This window comes from Mobula birostris, chromosome 12 (assembly GCF_030028105.1).
Source record: "Mobula birostris isolate sMobBir1 chromosome 12, sMobBir1.hap1, whole genome shotgun sequence".
NCBI lineage: Eukaryota > Metazoa > Chordata > Chondrichthyes > Myliobatiformes > Myliobatidae > Mobula > Mobula birostris.
The window spans coordinates 28,559,214-28,574,009 of NC_092381.1; the positions used below are offsets into that span (position 1 = coordinate 28,559,214).

The 14,796-nt window shown below is 41.0% G+C and overlaps 1 protein-coding gene across 3 annotated transcripts in view; it reads left to right on the forward strand.

The window, feature by feature from the left end:
* The window catches only part of LOC140205810 (glycogen debranching enzyme-like), a 99,242-nt gene that overhangs the window by 25,204 nt on the left and 59,242 nt on the right, over positions 1–14,796 (forward strand). For 2 of the 3 annotated variants that reach the window (XM_072273521.1, XM_072273522.1), the window contains exons 7-13: positions 711–846; positions 953–1,070; positions 1,578–1,680; positions 1,791–1,888; positions 2,605–2,744; positions 5,227–5,414; positions 8,731–8,854. In XM_072273521.1, the coding sequence (XP_072129622.1) occupies positions 711–846; positions 953–1,070; positions 1,578–1,680; positions 1,791–1,888; positions 2,605–2,744; positions 5,227–5,414; positions 8,731–8,854 (907 nt within the window). The remainder of the gene's footprint in view (positions 1–710; positions 847–952; positions 1,071–1,577; positions 1,681–1,790; positions 1,889–2,604; positions 2,745–5,226; positions 5,415–8,730; positions 8,855–14,796) is intronic. The other variant, XM_072273523.1, reaches the window with a different exon arrangement.

Below are 14,796 nucleotides of genomic sequence, written 5' to 3' on the forward strand. Positions count from 1 at the left end.
TGAGGTAGCTTGAGTATCTCAGAAACCGCCGATCTCCAGGGGCTTTCACACACAACAGTCTCTAGAGTTTACAGAGACTGGTGTGTAAAACATAAAGCAACCAGTGAGTGGCAGAAAATGGTGTATTAATGAGAGAGGTCAGAGGAGAATGGCCAGATTAATTCAAGCTGATAGAAAGGAGACATTAACTCAATCACGTGTCACAACAGTGGTGTGCAGAAGAGCATCTCTAAACACACAACACATCAAACCTTGAAGTGCTTGGACTTCAGCAGCAGAAGAGCACAAACCTTCTGTACCTAATAATAAAATGGCCACTTTATTATGTGTTCACTTTGTAAAACAAATCATCATATCCATACACAGGCAAGTTTTGTCTATGGACAGTACCAACCTAGAGGCCATGAATATTAGGTAGCCACTAATTAATTCTGTAAATAATTCAGACAAAACTACTTTAACCCTCGGTGAGTTAGAGTGTGTAACTTCCTTCTGCATGATGTTGATGTGGTATATTACATGAAAGAAATAATGGAAAACCGAGATACCTGCATGAAGTAGAATAATTTCAAGCATTTGGTCAGAAAACTTAAGATGGGATAAAGCCTGTATGCAGCACCAGTAGTTACGTACAGCATTCAAATCAAGCTAAGGTTGTCCATTTGATAAAATTCTAAAAGAGGATTTAATAATGTTTATTCTTTTGACAGTGTGTTCGTCAAATCATGTGGGAAGAAATCTATCCTAAACTACGGTTATGGGAATTCTTTCAAGTGAATGTTAAAAAAGTTGTTGCTGACTTCCGCAATGCACTCGTGCAAGGTACAGCGGAGGACCAATTAGCATGTACAAAAACAGTTTGAGATATTTTTTTCCCCGTTTTTACAGAATTTACTGTTAAACATGGTAGTTTGCATAGCTAACAATTTTTAAATCTCTCATTCTTTTTGAGGTGAGAAGACAAACTGTGACACTAAACAGCCACTTAAGATTATTCAGGACCCTGAATTTAAAAGATTTGGCTGCAGTGTTAATATGAGTTTATTACTGAAAATGTTTGTACCTCATGGGTAAGTTATCGAAGCCATTCTCACTCATTAGAAATGTAGAACATCCACACAATTACAGTCTATTCTTTCTTTGTCATTTAAAATGTAAGCTAATTTGCAATTCTGGGTGATGCAAAAGTGAGTTCTTTTGGCATTTTGGTCAATCTGAATCCATCAACCACAATTTTTAAAACCAGAAATAAAAATGGAAAATGCTCAAGGTCAAGTAGCATTTGAGGAGATCTGGGAAAATTTGGGATTCGACAATAGAAGGGTATGAAGTGGGGAGAGTAAAGGAAGTGTCTGTGTGGTCTTCACCCTATGACAGGCATTTCCGCAAAACAGGTTGTTTCATCATTGTTTTGAAGCTTTGAGGCCTTCCAGAAAAAGTTTGGCTGTCTCATTGCAGTAAACAATATCTACATCTACTTCACTACTTATAAAATACTGTGTCTCAAGATCATGAAAATTGCAATTAGAAGCTCTTTGATAGCTATTATTTTGCTAATTATTCTTTGCTTTCTGAAGCAATAGTCCTAATGAGATAGATGAATGCTGTGGTTGGGTCTTTAGAAGAATGGAAGAGTTAAATATGGAACGTTATCAAGAAATACATCATCATCAAGAACAGGTATATCTTATTTGACATTTTGCCTCTGCCTTACATCCCCTATTGATTTTTCATATCTTTGCACATGACTTTGTTACAAGCACTTTAAATACTGAATTATGTGCTTTCAGGCTGTTAACTGTACATTGGGGACTATAAACTATGAACGCTTATCAGACCATGGCCCCAAGCTTGGACCCATTACAGCAAAAGATCCCTTAGTAACCAGGTACACTTATAAATAACTAAGCATAAACTTGCACAGTATTTTTTATTGGTAGAATTACATTATCATCGGGAAAGTTTCTATTAATTGCTTATTACTAGATTTATGCTGTAAACATAGTACTTAGAAATTCACAGCATATTACAGGCCCTTTGGCCCACAATGTTGTGCCGACGTGTAACCTACTCTAGCAACTGCCTAGAATTTCCTTAGTGCAGAGCGCTTTATTTTCCTAAACTCCATGTACCTATCTAAGAGACTCTTAAAAGACCCTATTGTATCCTGTTGTTCATATGGAAAGATCGCTACTGTTGATGATGTATTGTGCTTATTGGTGAGGTGACATAGTGTTCAAATAAAATGGACTTGGCAAGTGTGTTAAGCATTCAACTTTCAAGTCTGACATTTAAGATTATTAGGAAAGAAGTCAATTTTATCTGACTGATGATTCATAAAGCACACTCCACTTGGCATGGTCCCAGACTCAGACTGAAATGTGGAGCTGTTCTTTGTGGATTCACCGCCCCCCCCCCCCCCTTAGAAACTATGTACTTATGACTTGCCTTCAGGTATTATGTGATAATGAATATTTATCATGGGAAAAATAGCATTAGACTTTAATGCTGTGCTGTTTTCAGCCATATAAGAACTTAGATATTGAACTTTCTGAAATGTTTCTAGTAAAAACGGTTGAATTTGTATGCTTACTTTACATATAGGTACTTTACATATGATTTTGAAGACATGCCTATAGAAGAGGAAGAGTTGATGATGCATCAGCCAGAAAAGGCGGTGTATTTCATGGCCCACAATGGCTGGGTGATGGGCGATGACCCTTTAAGAAACTTTGCAGAGCCAGGTGAATTAATTATATTTGCGTCAAGATGGAAAATTGTAATGAAAGATGAAGCAATTGGGGTAAAGTGGTATAAACCAGTAGACCATCTGGTCACAGAGTAAACATGCTCCAGGAGTGATGTTTAGTCTGTTTTGGTTTGAATCTGTGTGTCACCATCAATTGTTTAGTAAATTGCTCCAAATTCTGGCTTTAATTTCTGTGCAGTGGAGAACCGTTGGTCAGGATTTCTCTCAGCTCAAGGTCTCGGTGTTGTCCCTGACTCCTTTTATAAATGACAAGCTGCTATACCTAATGTTGTTTGGATTATTATGCTTTTGTTTTTACTTCTATACATTAGGCTTTTATAATGCTCATTGTAAACGAAATAGAAATCTAAATTAAATTCATAAATACTCCACGAATTAAGGTATTAAAATTATATCATTTAACTGAAGTTACTGAAAAGAATATACGCACTGTAAACATACACATTATATTTAATATAGTTCACAATGTTGCCAGTATTCCTGCACTGCACATCAATGGCTTGTTAGGTGCAGAGAGAATCTGTGCAACTATTGCAAACAAGAGAAAATCTGCAGCTGCTGGAAATCCAAGCAACACACACAAAATGCTGGAGGAACTCAGCAGGCCAGGCAGCATTTATGGAAAAGAGTACAGTCAACATTTCAGACCGAAACCCTTCAGTAGGACTGAAACGGCCCAGAACATTGACTGTACTCTTTTCCATAGATGCTGCCTGGGCTGTTGAGTTCCACCAGCATTTTCTGTGTGTTTCTTGTATAACTATTGGTTATCCTTATTGATTCATTTATAAATAGACATGCCAATCAGGCTGTTTAGATGCAAGATTAATTGTCTGTACCCACACTCACAAGGTTTCCCTAAATAGTCAATCATGAGTTAACATTTGCCAAGGATGCTTCTACATCTCGACTTAATCTTCACATCTCTGACATAAGATCATCCACTTCCGTGGTGATTGGTCTCCAGAGTTTTCACTTCTTCAAAATCTGAAATACTTTATTATTAGTCTCTTTCTCATCAGTTCTACACCCTTGTTTTTCAACTTTGAAGATTCCTTCTTACCAGGCTAGTCTATGCCACTCACCCTCCTCAATCTGGCTTAAGTTTGCAGGCAAAATTAGCTCATTGCTCTGCTCCCAAATGAGGACTCGAATCTGAGGTTGATTCAAACCATTTCAGCCACGTCACATATTTACTGGGCTCAAGTTACTTCCATTTGCAGACATCTCGAGCCAATGACTAAGCTCAGGCAGACATGCTCTCTTCATAAAATCTACCTTTTCTGGCCAACAATATGTAGATAACGCACCTATGCAAAATACGTAAATTTACTTGATTTTGAAGTTGAAGTGTCTTAGAATACACAATATTCCTTGTGTATATGTAACATTTTCCAAAATATATTTCTATTTCATAGAGGCATTTAATTCATTATTTTAGTGCCTTATGAAATTACTGGTAATATTTAATGGAATCTCCAGCTGCACTAGAATGACACCTCCGGATAATTGATTATGGTATTTAAGATTTGATGTACCATTTGATGTAGTGCATCAGTAGCTGTTTTATGAGCCATTCTTCACTGATCCCAGACAATAAACGTAGAGTTTTAGATTGTTCCTTTGCAGTTCCCTGACCATTGTTACATGTTGGGAGTTTCCACATTTGTCAAATTTAAAGGGAGTTTAAAAACCTGAATGTGCTGTTCACCATCTCCATACCCAGCCTCTGCCTTGGCATCACCAAAACTGTTGAAAGCAACACTTGATGATGTTAAGGCCATGACAATCCTGCTGTCTGAAAAGTCCATGACTATACTCTTCAACTTTTTTGTGACCAGTTATCACCTCACAAGTATGATGCAGTGTCCATTTAGTTGAGCTTTGCTATCTAATTCTTTTGGAAAATATTCACTGAGGAAGAAAACCAGTTAAATAAATAAATTAGAATGCATTTACTTTGTCGAGCAGGCCAATTTACATGAGACCAAAGATCTCTGAAGACCTAATAATGTGATGAGATCCTCTAAAGGTTGAATGCATTGAACCATGAAGCCTCCTATCTCAGAATTGTAAATGTTTTTACATTAGCTTGGCACAGCACATAGTGTAGTGGGCAGCACAACGCTATATGGTACCAGTGACCCAGATTCAGTTTCCACTGCTGCCCGTAATGAGATTGTATGTTCTTCCCATGACCACGGGGGTTTCCACCGGGCGCTCCAGTTTCCCCAGTTCAAAGATGTACCTGTGGGTAGGTTAATTGGACATTATAAATTGTCCCATGATTTGGCTAGGATTTAAAAAAAAAAGGGGCCTATTTATTTATTCTCAGTAAATAAATAAATACTTTGGCTTCTAATGTAAATACCATAAACGTTTTATTTGTTTACAAGGTGTTTGCAAATAATTCAAAATAGTAGCTATTATAAACATCTTGTATTGTACTGTCATAGGTTCTAATGTCTACCTAAGAAGAGAATTAATTTGTTGGGGTGACAGTGTTAAATTACGATATGGAAAGAAGCCAGAAGATTGCCCTTACCTTTGGGCTCACATGCAGAAGTACACAGAAATAACGGCCAAAATCTTCCATGGCGTGCGGTTAGACAACTGCCATTCAACACCAATACATGTTGCTGAGGTACAAATAAAGCATTCTCTTGTCTGTGACTATTGTTTATAACATGCTCTGAAATGTGTTGCAAGGTCACATTTAACGATGTTTCCAGTTTTAATTTGGGACATTTTTTCCAATTGTCTGTAAAATGCTGGGCCTATCTTCACTCAAATCTTTTGTAAATTGATGCATCATCCATAATTTCCATAATTCATACCCACCCACTCAGACAGGAGCCACCTCCACATCCCTACAATCTCGATTCTCCTATGGCCAGGACAAATTACAGTGGCCATTTAACTGACAACTCTCTCATCTTTGAGATGTTGGAGCAAACACCGGTACCAAAGGGTGGTCTTTGGAGCTTGGAAACAGCATCCTGGTAAGGCTAGAACACTATTGTCTTCATGGTGCCATCTTATCTAATCCATTTGCCTTCTGTGATTTCCATGAAGCATGCTTCTCGAGGTTCTTTTTGTCTTTGACTGCGCACATATCACTTGTGGTGAGGGCCTTGAGGAAAGACCCAACATTAATTTACATGTAACTAAAGAAATCTGGATTCTGGACCCCATTTGAGAGATTTATCCTCTATTAGCAACTGGTGCTAAAATAAGTCATGTCTCAATTTTGTAAGGCTAAACTTTTACAAATGGGCAAAATGTCCAGGAGTCAAGATTTGGATTATTGTGGCTGAAGTTTTTATATAGTTTTGTAGCCAAAAGTTCAATAGGTCTGCTTTAAGGATGCTTCTTCCAAGTAACTACTTTAAGCCAATTATACAGTACATGAGTCGAGTCAAGTCACTTTTATTGTAATTTCGACCATAACTGCTGGTACAGTACACAGTAAAAATGAGACAGCGTTTTTCAGGACCATGGTGCTACATGAACAATACAAAAACTACACTGAACTACATTAAAACAACACAAAACTACACTAGACTACAGACCTACCCAGGACTGCATAAGGTGCACAAGACAATATGCACAGTAGAGGGCAGTAGGTTGGTGTCAGTCCAGGCTCTGGGTATTGAGGAGTCTGATGACTTGGGGGAAGAAACTGTTACATAGTCTGGTCGTGAGAGCCCGAATACTTCGGTGCCTTTTGCCAGATGGCAGGAGGGAGAAGAGTTTGTATGAGGGATGCATGGGGGTCCTTCATAATGCTGTTTGCTTTACGGATGCAGCGTGTGGTGTAAGTGTCTGTAATGGCAGGAAGAGAGACCCCGATGATCTCAGTTGACCTCACTATCCGCTGCAGGGTCTTGCGATCCGAGATGGTGCAATTTCCAAACTAGGCAGTGATGCAGCTGCTCAGGATGCTCTCAATGCAACCTCTGTAGAATATGGTGAGGATGGGGGTGGGAGATAGACTTTTCTCCGGCTTTGCAGAAAGTAGAGGCGCTGCTGGGCTTTCTTTGCTATGGAGCTGGTGTTGAGGGACCAGGTGAGATTCTCCGCCAGGTGAATTTGGTGTTCTTAATGATCTCTACGGAGGAGTTGTCGATGTTCAGCAGAGAGTGATCATAATGTGTCCTCCTGAAGTCAACAGCCATCTCTTTTGTTCTCATTCAGAGACAGGTTTTTTGCTCTGCGCCAGTCCATTAGCTGCTGCACCTCCTCTCTGTATGCTGACTCATTGTTCTTGCTGATGAGACCCACCATGGTTGTGTCATTGGCGAACGATGATGTGGTTCGAGCTGTGTTGCAGCACAGTCGTGGGTCAGCAGAGTGAACAACAGTGGACTGAGCACACAGCCCTGGGGTGGCGGGGGTGGGGGGGGGGGCATCTTCAGTGTGATGGAGTTGGAGATGCTGCTTCTAATCCAGACTGACTGGGGTCTCCCAGTCAGGAAGTCTAGGATCCAGTTGCAGAGGGAGGTGTTCAGGCCCAGTCGGTCCAGCTTTCCAATCAGTTTCTGAGGAATGATTGTGTTGAATGCTGAACTAAAGTCTATGAACAGCATTCGAACGTATGTGTCTCTTTTGTCCGGGTGGGTTAGGGCCAGGTGGAGGGTGACGGCAATTGCGTCGTCTTTTGAACAGTTGGGACGATACACGAACTGCAGGGGGTCCAGTGAGGGGAGCAGCAGGGTCTTGATGTGCCTCATGACGAGCCTCTCGAAACACTTCATGATGATGGAGTGATTTCCATTTCAGGAATTGTAATGAATCCTTGGCTAACTGACTAGTGCTACTCAATTAATCCAATGTTTATATCTGTGTCTCATTCAAAAGAAATTAATATTCTATTTATGAATTATTTTGCAGGTAAAATGACAGTCTTTAACATTGTTCTACCAGAGCTACAGTTGTGCTCCAATTTGCATTGCCATATTACGTTGTACAAACATTTAGTTGATAAGTACAGGGAATAGAAAATTGCTATAAATAGTAATTGAAGTTTATGTTTAGTTTTATGTATGTAGCAAATTGGGACTTTTTTGAATATCTCTTTTAAGGGGACAGTAGGTTCAAATCACGGTTTAATTCCATTGTAAAGTGCTGTTTTTGTGAAGGAAAGGAAGGTAAAATGGAAACAAAAATATGTGTATTAATTACTATCCATGTAAATGAAGTTCTGAAGCTTACTAACCAATTCTTTTCAATTTGACAGGTAATATAATGAAGTCAGCCTGGTTTGAGCCTTCATTTTAATCAAATTTATTGCTTTTTAGAGAATTGAATTTGTTGCATTTTTTTTAAATGTTAAGAATACTTTAAATTAAAAGGCTAAACTGAAATTCTTTACTGCAATGAAGTATGTGACATTACTTTTTTTAAAGCTACCAGTCTACAGTTAGGCAGGCTTTTACATTTTCTTATATCCTGGCCAATGACACCATGCTTTAATTTTAGAATATATTTAAAAACATGTTTTTGCAAATAAGTTACTATCTGCCAGAAATATTGACTTAATTACTTGGACAAACACATACTCTACAGAAACAGAGATATAATCCTTGCCAGTTATTTGGGATTTATTGTTTCTTTGTACGTAAATGTGAGTTAAGGAAGTATTGAATACCTTTTAAAGAATACATACTGGAAATCTTTTTCCATCAATTTTCTGACATGCAAATTCTACTTTTATATGGTGGGAATTATTTAATCATGTTTATTAATTGAATCTGCTAAACCTAATACATTGATTTTTATTTTGTATTTTTCTTCCAACAACTCACTAACTTGGCAAAAAAATCACTTATTTTCTATTTTGCTAAGAATTTTGTTTCCTTGCATTACTTCATTTTGATCTCGCTTTTTGCCCAGTAGATATTTTTTGTCTACTTTCCTATTTTATCTCTCTTTCTTGGTTCTTGTTTATTTTATTGCAGTACATGCTGGACACTGCTAGAAGACTGAGACCTAATTTGTATGTCGTGGCAGAATTGTTCACTGGAAGTGAAGAGATGGATAATGTCTTTGTGACCAGATTGGGCATAAGCTCTTTAATACGAGGTAAGCATGTTGGCTTTATCAGCACATTGTTCTACTATAGCCAGTGTAGTGTGTCTGAATTGTGTTGTGCATTTGATATGAAAAATATTATTGCTAACAGAATCACAGGGTGGCATGGTTCAAAGTTTAAAATTATTATCAAAGTACAGATATGTCACCATGCACAACCCTGCAAATCGTTTTCTTGCAGGCATGCTCGATAAATCTATTGAATAATAACCATAACAGAATCATTGAAAGGTCACACCAAATTGGGTGTTCAATCAGTGCAAACTGTACAACAAACTATACAAATACAAAAAATAAATAATAAATAAGCAATAAATATGGAGAACATGCGATGAAGAGTCGTTGAAAGTAAGTCCATAGGTTGTAGTGGGGCGAGTGAAGTTGTCCTCTTTGGTTCAGGGGCCTGATAGTTGAGGGGTTAAAACTGTTCCTGAACCTGGGGGTGAATCCTGTGGCTTTTGTACCTTCGTCCTGATGGCAGCAGTGAGAAGAGAGCATGTCCTGGGTAGTGGGGCGGGAGGGGGGGCGTCCCTGATGATAGAAGCTGCTTTCCTGTGACAGCGTTTTATGTAGATGTGCTCAATGGTGGGGAAGGCTTTACCTGTGATGGACTGGGCCATATCCACTACTTTTTGTAGGATTTTCTGTTCACGATAGTGTAGAAGTTAGCATAACACTCTTACAGCAACAGTGGCCTGGGTTCAATTCTCACCACTGCCTGTAAGGAGTCTGAATGTTCTCCCGGTGACCGTGTGGATTTTCTACGGGTGCTGTGGTTTCTTCTCACATTCCAAAGATGTAAGAGTTAGTAGGTTAATTGCCCACAAGGGTGTAATTGGGTGGCACAGGTTTATCTGACCTTCCTGCGCTGTATCTCTAAATTAAAAATTAACCAAGGTGGGTAAAAATAATAGTACTACTATACACAACCACCTGTTAACTATTTCTGAATATTTTGTTTAATGTTTGGATTAAGCTGCATATCAACATATTGGTTTTTGTATGCGATCAGTTATGACGTGCTGCACACAAAATGCTGGAGGAGCTCAACAAGTCGGACAGCATCTAGTATTTTATGTGTGTTAGTCAAGATTCCCAGCATATGCAGAGTCTCATGTGTTCATGACATTTTGCACATAGGGTCGAGAACAAGTGGGTGATCCTAATCAGAGTGTAGGAGTATAGTCAAACCAAAGTGGGGTAAGGGTGATATATAGAATAGATAACAAAATGGTTTGGGTGGAAGTGTAGGAAGAAAGGAGGAACAGGACCATAAGACATAGGAAAAGAATTAGGCCATCTGGCCCATCAAGTCTGCTCCGCCATTCAATCATGGCCGATCCTTTTTATTTCTCCTCCTCAACCCCAGTTCCCGGCCTTCTCCCCTTAACCTTTGATGAATATGATTATATAATTGTATTTGAGGAAGATGATAGATGGACAAAAGCACTTTGGATTGCACCCTGATTTGGACATGTGAGAGCACTGTGAAAATAGCATAAGCAGCACATTGCCTGATATCCTACCCATTAAGCTGCGTCAACGGGCAAATTCTGCTTCACCTAAGGCAGAGTCTGCAGTTGCCACATTGCCCTCAATAGTCACCTCAAAACCCACAGAACTGGAGAGATTCTGCAGATACTGGAAATCTTGGGGCAACACCTACAAAATGCTGGAGGAACTCAGCCAGTCAGGCAGCACCTGTGGAGGAGAATAAACAGTTCATGTTTCATCAGGATGACCTTTCATTCTGATGGAGGTCTAGAGGGCCCAGAATGAATTCCGCTCAATGGCAACCACCTATCAGGGCATTCATGGATGACCTCACAGTCACCACAGAATCAGTCCCAGGCTGCCAGAGGATTCTGCAAGGGCTCGAAAAACTGGTGGAGTGGGCCCGGATACGTTTCAAACCCGCCAAATCAAGATCAATGGTGCTGAGGAAAGGGAAGGTGAAGAACAAATTCTGGTTCAGCATCGCAGGCACAGCCATCCCAACCATCACAGAAAAGCCAGTCAAGAGCTTAGGCAAAGTTTTTGACAGCTCTTTAAGGGACACAACATCCATTCAGGCAACCTGCACCAAGTTGGATGGCTGGCTGAAATCTGTGGACAAGTCTGGCCTACCTGGGAAGTTTAAAGCCTGGGTGTATCAGCATCGCATTCTTCCCAGAATCCTGTGGCCCCTCCTTGTCTATGCAGTTCCGATCTCGACAGTCGAAACCTTAGAGAGGAGGGTTAGCAACCACCTCAGGAGATGGCTGGGGCTGCCAAAGAGCCTGAGCAGCATCGCACTCTGTGGACACCACAACAAACTGCAACTGCCCTTCAAATCCTTGGAGGAAGAATTCAACGTAACAAGAGCCAGAGAAGTGCTGCAGTATAGGGACTCAAGTGACCCAAAGGTGGCTAGAGCAGGGATCCAAGTAAGTACTGGCAGGAAGTGGAGGGCAGAGGAAGCTGTTCAGGAGGCAGAGGCGAGGCTGCATCACAGGAGGCTGGTGGGAGTGGTCACACGAGGCCGAGCTGGGCTAGGATCCTTTCCAACTCCCCAAATGGACACCAGAGGGAAGGAAAGGCGTCATCTAGTTCAGGAGGAGGTGAGAGCAGTAGTGGAGGAGACGAGAGCCTGCAAGGCGGTGGGAATGAAGCAACAGGGAGCTTGGACAAGATGGGAGAATGTGGTTGGGAGGAAAGTGACCTGGGCTGATCTTTGGAAAGCCGAACCACACCGCATCCAATTTCTCATCCAGGCAGTGTACGATGTGCTTCCAAGCCCATCAAACCTGCTGCACACATGGGGCAAGGCAGAGTCATCTGCGTGCCCACTGTGCTCCAAGCGAGAAACCCTGGAGCACATCCTCAGCGGCTGCGCTAGGGCACTTGGTGAGGGACGGTACAGGTGGAGGCATGATCAGGTCCTGAAGATCATCGCTGAAGCCGTCAGCGCAGGAGTTGAGTGGGCGAAGCGGTCCTGACCCTCCAACCAGACCATTACCTTTGTCAGAGCTGGGGAGCAGCCAATACCTGTCAAAAGAACATCTACAGGCATTCTGACCTCTGCAAGGGACTGGCAGCTGTTGGTGGACCTCGAAGGGCAGCTGAAGTTCCCCAACCATATCGCAGCCACCACCCTGCGACCAGACATGGTCCTAGTGTCTGAATCGACTAAGCAAGTGGTGCTGCTGGAGCTGGCAGTCCCATGGGAAGATAGCTTGGAAGAGCCTTTGAAAGGAAGCTCTCTAAGTTGGCAGGACTGGTCAGCAACTGTCAGCAGGCTGGATGGAGAGCGAGGTGTCTCCCAGTGGAGGTTGGTTGTAGAGGATTCGTAGCCCATTCTTTAGTTAGAGCCTTCAGCATTTTGGGCATCGAGGGAGAGAGGAATAGGAGAGCCATCCGCAGTACCACCGATGTGGCAAAGAGGACCTCAAGATGGCTGTGGCTCAAAAGAGGGGAGCCATGGAGTCATAAGTAGCTAGCCATCTGGACACAAGCTGGGGTCTGATCAGCCCCGACTGGGTCACCTGGAGGAGGTTGTATGATGTTGAAAGACCCGAAACACCCGATGATTCCAGGAACATCTCTGAAGATGTGTCCAGAAGCATCAATAGATGTATGTACACAACGGCATTTTGTATGTGTTGAACTAACGTGTATTCTGAGGTGACTAAGCTGGAGGACCAACCATTGAAATATTTAGATGCTGGGGAGGAAATGAATTCTGAAAAGTGCTCATAATCATGCAAAGGAATCTACCCAAACAGGGCGCTGAGTGAGTTATTGAAAATTTTACAAATTAATTTCACTATCTTGTGATTAAAATAATGAGAAGTTAGCTAGTGCTGAGACAATCTGCCATTTAAAAAAAAACAAATATTGCTCAAGGAAGACATTATTTCACTGAAGTGGGTTAGTTGGATTTTTGATCTCAGTTTAGTTGGATGCTAATGCAACCTTTGTGTCATATAAATCTAAAAAAATAAATGTTCTTCGGTGCATCTTTTTGAATTGCTTCTGAGTATCCTGTGTCTCAATGCATTGCCACCACTAACTAAACTTCTCCTTTGGCTGAGTTATGGAAAATATGCAAGTGCTTTTTCACTGTGATTGTGGAGGAACTTACCAGCAGGAGTAAGTCCCTGAGACCTTACTGGCTGGCAGGTTGAATTCAGAATCCAACTTTACAGCATTCTGCAAAAACTGACTAGCTATAGTTCCAGTTGATACCTCCTCCAGAGTTTGTGGGTTAAAAAAAATAGGATGCCAGCACACAATCTGCATACTAGTTCAACATAAATTGTGAGCGTGCATCTGAACTACGCAGTTCTAATCTGTCAGTTGTTTCAGCTGACGGTTTTCAGTTGCTGTAACGCATTAACTTAGAGTTAGCAATACAATGTTCTGGGTTGTATATTAAGATAGCAATACAATGTTCTGGGTTATATATTAAGATGGGAGATGCAGTTTGAAGGAAAAAATGTTATGAAATCTCATCTGATTTATTCATCCTGAAAAAAAAATTATATTCATTTACACCCCACTGCCTTTATTTTGGTATCAATAGCTATAAACAGAATGGAGGTTTCAATATTGAGGATGTGATTTAATAATTATTTAAATACCATAAGACCGGATAGTGATTAATGTTGTACCTTTGTTTAAGAAAGGCTACAAGGAGAAGCCAGGGAACCACCGGTCAATGAGCCTAATATCAGTGGTGGTAAAGTTACTGGAGGGCATGCTGAGGAACAGGATCTACCCCCATTTGGAAAAGCAGGAACTGATAAGGAATGAAGGGTCTCGGCCGGAAATGTTGACTGTTTATTCCTATCCATTGAAGCTGCCTGATCTGCTGAGCTCCTCCAGCTCATTGTGTGCATTGGGATAGATTTCCAGCATCTGTCTATTGATACGGGATAGTTAGTAAGGTCTTGTGCTAGGAAATTGTGCCTCAGTGCCAAGGAGGCTTGAGGAGGGCAGGGCAATGGAAGTTGCCTACATCGACTTTAGCAAAGTCTTTGACAAGGTCCCACATGGTAGGCTAGCCTGGAAGGTTAAGTGAGATCAAATGGGATCTAGGGTGAACTAGTCTATTGGAAACAAAATTGGCTTTGTGGAAGGAGGGAGACAGTGGTAATAGAGGTCTGTTACACAGATTAGTAGTGTGTCTCAGACTGGTGCTGGGTCTACAATTGTTTCTCATCTATACTAATGATGTGAATGATAATGTTGTTAACATGGTCAGAGAGTCTGTGGATAACACTAAAATTGGCGGTGCAGTGGACAATGAAATGCTAGGTCCTAAAGAGTAATGTAAAATAGAGAGACCCAGGGTACAGATGCACTGTTCCCTGCAAGTTGCAACATAGAAAGATTGGTGAATTGGCATTTGGAACCCTGAGAACGAAGTTGAAATCCCAATGTTTATACAAGTTGTGAGTGATATTACTCTTGGAATATCTTACTCAGTTCTGGTTGCCCAGCTATAGAAAGGATGTTATTAAGCTGCAAAGGGTATAGAAAAGATTCATGAAGGTGTTACTGGGATTGGAGGGCCTTAGTCTTATGGAGAAGCTGGATTGGCTGAGACCTTTTTCCCCCCCTGAAATGTAGGAAGCTGAGAGGTGACCTTATAGAAGTATATAAAATCATGAGGAGCATAAATAACATGGATGGTCACAGTCTTTTTCCCGCAGTAGGAAAGACAAAACTTACAGAGTAGAGGTTTCAGGTGAAAGGGGACAAACATAAAGGGAAACTGAGGGACACATTTTTCATACAGATGGTGGTTAGTGTACGCCAGAGGAAGCTGTAAAGGTGGATACCATTAAAGTAACATTCGGACAGGTGCATGGAGAGAAAGGGTTTTGAAGGATATGGGCCAAATGCAGAGAAATGGAACTAACTAGCTCAGATAGACATCTTGGTCAGCA